The following is an 8,655-nucleotide window of genomic DNA, read 5'->3' on the forward strand; positions in this document are numbered from 1 at the left end:
GGGCGCACACCAGCGCACGCCACGTACTGTATGATGCATCTACAGCGTACTCAATCAGATGGACCAACTGTCGGATCGAAATGCTCACGTCGCACCCACCATGCAGTTTAATTTACGCTGTACAGTCACCTCGGTTATTAAAAGAGGAAGATGGTTTAACTTTTCACCGACGAGTTCGAAAGCTGCCGCCTCAGCCGATCAGCATACGGTCCACGGTCCACCCACCGCCCGAAATGGTAAAAGTCAAAACGCCAGTCTCCACTCTCCACACGCGCGCGAGCTCTCCTTCCCCCTCTCTCGTCCCATCTCCACGCCTCGCTACTCTGTCGCCAGCCTGTTCGCCACGGTAAAAACAGCACAGTAAAAACCCAGCTACTAGCTGGACTACCTCGCTCTCTCCATCTCTCACCTCGCACTCCTTCCCCATTCTTCCGCTTTGACCCAGCACGAGCAGAACCCGGAAGCGAAGCCAGCCAGCCACGGCAGAGCCAGAGCGCCCATCGTCACATAGCATAGCCTGCACGCCTCGACGCCGACCCCTATATAAACACAGCCACTATTCCCCCCGCCTCGCCCCCCTTCCGGCCTCCCCTATCCCCCCACCGCGGCAGCTAGTCCCGTTCCCACACCCGCGCCACCGTCCTCTCCGCGGCGCCGCGCCAATGCGCCACCCCTCGCCGCCGCCGGAGCTCCCCGCGGCCGGGGGCGAGATCCAGGCCATGGCGCCCACCTCGGCCGCGGGCTCCTCCAGCACCGGCGGCAGCGGCGGAGGCTCGTTCACGGCGCTCCTGGGGCTCCCGACCTCCCAGGCCATAGAGCTCCTGCTCCCCGGCGCGGCGCCGGCGCCCGCGCCCGCCTTCCCCTCCGACCCGCACCTCGTGGACGGCGCCGCCCGCTTCTCCGCCTTCGCGTCGCCGTCCCCGTCCCCGACCCCTCCTCCCCCCGCCTCCGCCGCCAAGCGCAAGGCCGACCCCGCCTGCAAGGTATGCACTATAAGCGTGACGCACCATAGCCTGCCCTCGACGGAGCGAGAGGTCTGATCGTTTTGTTCTGCGTGCCTTGCTGCAGGGGAAGGTGGCGAAGAAGGGGAAGACGACGGCGGGCGGCGGCGAGGACAAGGACTCGGGCGAGGACGAGAAGCCGGCGTACGTGCACGTGAGGGCCAGGAGGGGCCAGGCCACGGACAGCCACAGCCTCGCCGAGCGGGTGAGTTCCTCCCTCCGCCCCGTCCACCGCTAAACCCCCAGCAAAACTAATCGTCACGCTTAGTAAACCACCACCACGGCCACGGGATTAGACTAGATTTTGCAATGATTGGGCGATTAGGACCTTCTGCCGCCGCTTTTAGGGCCTTTTCAGGGCCTTGCTTTGGTTTGTGATTATAATATTACTACTCGATTAAACTATCCATTCATCCATTTTTGTTTTCCTCGTGCTAATTTCTCTCTTGTAAAAACAAATTAAAAAAACGCAGGCGAGACGGGAGAAGATAAATGCGAGGATGGAGCTGCTCAAGGAGCTGGTCCCCGGGTGCAGCAAGGTTTGCAGTTCCTTCTTACCCATCCCCTTCATTTTGACATGTTTATCCATCCGTTTTGCACCTCATTCTCACAGTTGAACCAACAGTAACTCAGAAGAGTCCCCCCACCCCCTGAAAAGATAAAGGGGCTGTTTGGTTTCCAGCCACACTTTGCCACGCAAGTTTAACCAAGTTAGGTAGGTGTTTGATTCTAGCCACACCTAAGAAGGATTATTTTATGAGCAGTGAACGTCAAGGAGCTCTAGTGGCGCCAAGGCCCTCACACTCTGTGAACTTTGGCTGCTACTACGCGCAAAGTAGTACCACCACACATCTTTCTCCTGCTTTCGGTGCTTCTTTTTACCGCTTTGGGCGCCACCGCAGCTCCACCGTAGAGAGTTCAGACGTAGGAGCGTCTTGGGTGCGGTACGGTATGGACCGCGTGTGCACACGGCTCACTCATCGCTAGATCATACGAGTAGCACACGTCTCGCACGGGAGAGCTTAAAGCCCAGTCGCTCACGCGCCTCGGGGGACAAGTACATATGGGCGTGTTTGCACGACGGAAGTGGGGAAGTACTAGTGGTGGCCTTGGTTACTTCCTCGTCTCGTGGACGACGGTCTGGTGCGCCTAACACGAGCGGGGAGCGGATGGGGTTCGGCCGCGGCCGCGGCTGTCTGGGCAGAATGTGGCAGCCGCCTCGAAAGGCGCCGGGGGAGGCTAGCCCGATGGGGGGAGGGTCGCTGGGACGGACGGACGGACGCCATTGATAGTCCTCCCCCCTACCATTGGAGTGTTGCTATCTCCCCATGCGCACGCAATAATGTCAATGCTCCCATGGGTAGGCATGGCATTGGCATCCTTGGGTGTGGAAGCGAAGCCCGGGTAGGTTTGCCAATGGCAATGGGGGATGGATGGATGGACGGTCTTCTACTCTTCGTGCTTCATTAATGTGTGGATTTATGGAAAGGTGGTTGGCGTGTAGTAGTGGTATCTGTTCGGTGGTTTCTGACTGTCAGGATGGCCGGCAGCCTTGCGATAGAGGTGTCAAATGCCACTCGCTGTGAGAAGATTGGTGCTACTACCCTCTGACGATTCTCCTGTGTGTGTTGAGTGAACTGCGTGGGTGCCAGTATCAGCGGATCGCCTTGCTGCTTAAAACATTCTGAACGATTGTAATCATGTCTGGAAGTTGCAAAAGTGGCCTGCCTAATGTTGGCTGGAACATAGCACAAATGACTGACGAGATCGATCAGGATACCAGGCACCAACTTCTACAGATTAGTTCTGCAATCAGATTTGGCACTGCCTTAGTAGTACTACCTTACCTATACCCATAGATGACATGGCTTTCTCGATGCGGCAATTTTGATTATACCATTTTTTCCTTTTTCTCTCAAAAGGCTGTTGATGTCGACAGCCCTACCCTGTAACAAATCTGAATTTGACGTTTTTCTTTTTGCGAAAAAAATAATCTGAATTTGACTTTGAGTGGGCTGTCATATTCTTTTTTCTTTCCTTCCATTACATCGTCTAATATGTCGTGCAATAACCGAGCAAAATGAGTCACAGTACTTCTCCCTTTTACAAAAAGAACATGATTGACTTGAGGAGGTTTACTTGATCTGTGGGCTGTATCAGGTATCAGGAACAGCGCTGGTACTGGAGGAGATCATCAATCATGTTCAATCCCTTCAAAGACAAGTCGAGGTAACTACTGTTGCCCATTGTAAGACCTGTTCAATCATCCTAAATACCATTTCAGCTCACACAAACTTAACACACAATTCCTTTTAGGTGTTTCCCAATTGGGTTTCCACTCCTCCTAATAGTTTTCTTCTTTTGCTAATTGTGGTTGGTCCAGTACCTGTCAATGAGACTCGCAGCAGTAAACCCAAGGGTTGACTTTGGTGGGCTAGACAACCTTTTGACTACAGAGGTATGCTTATTTTGTCAATCTTTTTCTATCATGAACTTTTCAGAAGTTAGGCTTGCACGGATTCATAGAAACAACTATTTTGCGGCATTTTGTTTCCATATAACCATTAAAGATCATTGTAAACTGCACTCTGTGCGAAGTCCTTGGTCAAAATTTCCTAATCAGAATAGCCCTCTTCCCTGCATTTAGCTGCTTCATTTATTTTGACTGTTTTCTATTGAGACAATCAGCTTATGGAGAGAATCCTATGCCACCCACTACAACGACATTGAAATATGTTACTGTCCTTGTCCGGTTAAAAGGAAATATTTTTACTGAACCCAGCAATTGTAAGCAACTTTACCACTACGAGACATGTACATGCCAGTTATTGTCCTCCAACCAATGCACACAACAAATGGGGACTTCTAAATTTGGGAATATTAAAATTGCCAATCAGTAGTGCTACCATTTGTGGTGCTTCCTGATCTTCATGGTTTCACAAATGTTTCCGTGTGCGCGCATGCGTGGAAGTTATCTGCCATTCTGCTGTAGTTGCCTATTGATTTATTGTTACTCCATTTGTAATTTTGCCTTCAGAGGAAAAACGACGCTGCTAGTAACAGGACTAGTAAAATATATATTATTGAAACTTGAAACAATGATAAATTGAGAATGCTCTGGACAAAACAATTTTACACAGCAATATCATTTGAGCAAATTATATCAGTATATAGATAAAAGTGACCGATGTTGAGGATATATCAATTGTTGTTGCATTTCCAAAATAACCTGCAAAAGCTAATAATTCAGCACCTGTTCCTCTTTATTCCTCAACCCGCTGTTAATCTGAAAATGCTAACTGCGGTGTCTACAGTGTGGAAGGATAACAGGTTTAAACTGCAAGAGTGGAATGGACTTGGAGCAAGTCAGCTGGCCCGACATGGGCGTCCATGGAGCGAGAAATCTTGCGCAGCTACAACAGCAGTTCTGGCATGGTGATTTAGCACATCCACAGCAAGCAGCTTCACCGTGGGAAAAACGGGGGGACGTACAACCTCCTGTCTTTAGCAACACCAGCTCCTCTCTCTTCGGCTACGATCTCGCAAGCTCTGGTAAAACTATGAGCACACACACCTTTAACCTACTGTCTAACTGAATTAAGTTGCTTGTCATTTACTTCAAAGTTTCTCAGCCTTGCGTGGATCACGACCGTTGTCTCTTTCTCTGTCCAGAGTGTTTTGAATAGATAGGTGAATGCAAAACGTGTGGTGTAGGCGTGTAGCTCAAAATGTGAGAATAGTGTATTCTACTACTAGGGAAATAGCTGAAGCTTCACAGAAGATAATCACTGAACACTATGCCCTAGCCCTTTTACTGCCACGATAAATATCGGATATCCACATTGCTCTGTGCAGAATTGCAAGTTAGGCGAAAAAAGAAAATAAAAACTCATAGAAACGTGTAATCTTCTTGTAACAAACATTACTGTGCAGAAATGTACTCCCCTTTTAAACTAGTGTGGTGTCAAAAACACTCTTATATTATGGGACTGAGGGAGTAAGTAATTTAAGTTGCATCTCGTTTGACACACCTATTATAGATTACAGGCCGAAACACATAGCTGATGAACATTCATTCAGTAGCAAAAAGGCAGGAGCCTGTAACTTAAATCGAAAGATTTCGGAATGCATTTCTCTGATCTTGCCCGATTTCTTGGTTGGTCATTCAATCATTATTGCCATCATCACCAGTATTTTGGGTGGTAGGGGCCATGGCTGTGTTCGTCCGGTGGATCTGTTCTCTCTGGCACCGGCGGACCCAACTGGTTGGTGCGGCTGGGCCCAAATCAATAAATGCAGTGTCTAGAAACCCATGGCGCCCCCCGTCTTTCCGTTTGGGCTTGGCTGCATAAGGCCTGTAGATGCAGATCTGGTCCCTTTAGCGCTTCTGACCACACGGACAACTGTGATGGGCCCACCGTTCTGTATGCTGTCCATTACATGTCTGGGGGATCCCCTTTCCTGTAATGGGGGGTTGCCAGCTACAACCACCTTAACCCCAGTGGCCAGTGCCACGGCCTCCAGCATTGGGCTGTGGTTGCTTCCACTGTAAATGTCTATCTTTTTGAATTAAAAGAGAGTAGTGAAGTGCAAGCATGAAAAGTAAGTGGCAGTCGATTTGGTACGTGCAAGGATGGATTGTGAGGCTAGGATTTAGGTACTTGTGGCCCTCGGAAAAAATAAAACCATTGATGTAGATCATGCCGGAACGTGAGCAACTGCGCAAAATCGTGCGAGTTATGATGAAATGTCTGCTGCACAACAGTCTTTCTTTTTCTTTTTGCAGCTGCACTGTTCAAATAATGTGAGTGCAGCTTATGTTAACCGATCACATTGTACAGACTACAGATGCAAATGTTTTAACATAATGTGCACCTGTTAGTTCTTTTTAGATCTTTTTGAGATGCAAAAGTAGCTATACCTGAAACCCATGCACCCTCTTGCGTCTACAAATACAATTGACGCATAACCCGCCTGTATTGTTTAGATTTTGGCATCAGCAGGCATGCACCCCTGCCATCTGGCCAATTTATTCCACTGCCCTGGCAGTTCAAATAGGCTGAATCCAAGTGACACAGAAACTTCCACAATAACTCGTACCATGTGACAATCTCTCTAGCTAAAGATGGAGCAGCATCACTGGATAGTGAATACTGACATCGACATCTTGTTGTGAAACCAATTGCTTTCTTGCAGTGTACGGGGGCAGTTTATAGGTCAATTCTATAGCTAAACAACCATGTGACTCTTGTCCTGAAACCAAGCGGGTCAGCTCCGTGGTTTAGCAACCACTGTATGTTGCACTGCTTTTGTTGAGATCGTTACTGCTCTTGCGCTGCCACTAAGAGAAAAGTGAAGGGAAGGCCTAACAGCCTTGGCGACCTGCCGTTCGGATCTGGGGCAATCGATATGAGGCTCTGGATCCAAGCAGAGTGCATTTTGGAGAGACAGGTGCTGTTGGAGGCAGAGGCCCAATCATGCAAAGCGTTCAAGAATCATTAAAACCACCACGGACCCCCCCCCCCCCCCCCCCCCCCTGACTGATGATATATGTACTGCATTACGGCTGGCAGAATCTGTTCTTCGCCAGAAATTATTGCAGCTTCTTCGTGTACTGGTGCCTGCTCAAGGCTGAGTGGCATACAGCGAGCTTTGTCCAGACTCCAGCCATCATCTTTATCACGTGACCCGCCCTTGCTGCACTGGAGAGAGCTATCGTTTCGTCACCTCACGTTGAAAATTGCCCTAATTGCTTTGGATTGTTTGTAATTTGATTCTTTCGCTTTGCCTTCAATCTTAAATTGTTATACTAGAAGACAGCTAAAAAATAACACATACCACTCTTCCTGGCTCCCCTCTCTTCCATGCCTGCCAATCATACTATATTTTGCTTATGTGACAATATTCTCAAACTCTTTAGCACGTGTGGCTGGAAATTTCCGTCTACCAGTCATGCAAAACTGCGATGGCAAAAATCAGAGAAAACAGTTAGTTGTGTGAACCAGTTATAACTGGTTGCCAAGCTGGTTACTCCTGGTGTCCTAGTTACTGTTCCGGGAGAATATACAGCGATACCACAACTTACATATGCTCCCATTTTGGCAAACTCAAATTGAAATGTCTCAAAAAAATCTGATTCTTTTGTGAATGTTCACAAGACATGTGCCTACACCCCCTATTAAATTCAAAATACACAAAAAGGAAAAATAATGACAAATTCAGCATGAATAGTGTCAATTTTTTGCTTTTGTCTTTTTGACACTATTAATGCTGGATTTTTAATTTTTGTTTGTCTTCGAGTATTTTGATTTTGGTTTAAATGTTAGGGGATGTAAACACATACCTTGTGAACATTCACATTTTTTTTCTTGAAACATGTAAATTGGAGTTTTTCAAAATGGGAGCATGTTAGTAGTGGTATCACCTGATATTATCCTGTGGCTAATATGCTAGTATCTGAGATCGGAAAATTGAACTAGCACTGACTTGATTATTTTCCATGTCTTTCTACAGGACCGCAGCAACCGCCAACAAGCAAGCTAAAAACAGAGCTGTGAGCTACATCAGTATATTGCAGGCCAGGAGAGCGAGCTACACATAAGCTGGGGGCGACGAACGGCAGAATGCAATGGGGAGCAAGCAATCAAGACATGATCTGTGGGCGCCTACGACGGTGCAGGGACTTGTTTCAACGGCAGCATTTTGAGATGATGTACATATGGAGATGGTGATAGGAAATACTGTTGGTGATGTGGAGCCGAGCTGAAAGGCATGGATGGGTGGATATCAGGTTTCCCTGCTGCCATTCATCTCTGTAGAGACGGGCGAGCGATACTGCAGTTTCTGGTCCTTGCTGGTGTATTCGCGTATGCCTTTTGACTATAATGGCTGCATAATCTTAAGGTTGTATGAGCAGCATTGTTTGATGAACAAGGCCCTGTGGTTTTGCACCTCTGTTTGATTGCGTTCTCCAAATGTGGCAAAGCGACGAGCTGCCTTTTACTATTTACTATTTACTGCTCTCCGTTCCTCGAGTGTCAAAAATGGTCTTATATTATGGGACGAAGTGAGTAGCAGCTGCTGCCGTGCCTGTGGTTCAGACCGTGCGTATGTATGTCTTGTTTTTTATTTTAAAATGGAAGAAGGGATAGTTTTTTATTTTAAAATGAAGAAGGGATAGCAGTGGGTTTGAGGCCGAGCTGGTTGCGAACAGGCCCTTCTACATTGTTGTTTATTGTCAAGTCCTTCAGCAATAGTTATTCCGTCGTTGTTTTTTTTAGGGCGACGCGACTTGCTCCAGACAAAAGGGAGACTCGTGGTTGCGATCTAGCGACGCAGACGGATCCCTCCTTCACCGCCACCTCACCCCGACGCCTCTCCCCTTCCACCGCACCTTCCTTCCCTCGCCGTCGCCTGAGGCATCCTTTGGCAAAGTTTGGATGGCTTTGAGGAAGGCGGCGGTGGGGCCCTTCTCGTGCTGCTCGGTGATGGTATGGCAGCTGCGATTCATGGATTGGGGATGGCGGTCCCTTTGGCGAGTCTTCCCCGTCCGGTGGCGCGGTTGGGTGGGTGGGCTGCCGCGGATCGGTCCGGGTGGCCGGCGATTCACCTGCGGGTTCGTGTCACGGTTTGATGCCCCGGCGGCCAACGACGC

General features: G+C 48.7%; 1 protein-coding gene across 1 annotated transcript; it reads left to right on the forward strand.

The window, feature by feature from the left end:
- Positions 1–421: 421 nt before the first annotated feature.
- On the forward strand, positions 422–7,951 carry LOC125520820 (transcription factor bHLH48). The gene is made up of 7 exons (XM_048685849.2): positions 422–983; positions 1,069–1,206; positions 1,475–1,540; positions 3,162–3,230; positions 3,385–3,459; positions 4,316–4,553; positions 7,515–7,951. Exons 1-7 carry the CDS (start codon positions 663–665, stop codon positions 7,556–7,558), a joined length of 951 nt encoding a protein of 316 aa, XP_048541806.1. The 5' UTR covers positions 422–662; the 3' UTR covers positions 7,559–7,951.
- The last annotated feature ends 704 nt before the right edge of the window (positions 7,952–8,655 follow it).

The sequence above is a fragment of the Triticum urartu genome, chromosome 7A (genome assembly GCF_056163025.1).
Source record: "Triticum urartu cultivar PI428250 chromosome 7A, HENAU_Tu73, whole genome shotgun sequence".
In the NCBI taxonomy this organism is placed as follows: domain Eukaryota; kingdom Viridiplantae; phylum Streptophyta; class Magnoliopsida; order Poales; family Poaceae; genus Triticum; species Triticum urartu.

Coding starts and splice junctions, on each gene's coding strand:
- LOC125520820 (XM_048685849.2), top strand. CDS start 663: ATGCGCCACCCCTCGCCGCCGCCGGAGCTCCCCGCGGCCGGGGGCGAG. Junction 1,207..1,474: donor GCCACAGCCTCGCCGAGCGG/GTGAGTTCCTCC, acceptor AAAAAAACGCAG/GCGAGACGGGAGAAGATAAA. Junction 3,231..3,384: donor CCCTTCAAAGACAAGTCGAG/GTAACTACTGTT, acceptor TGGTTGGTCCAG/TACCTGTCAATGAGACTCGC.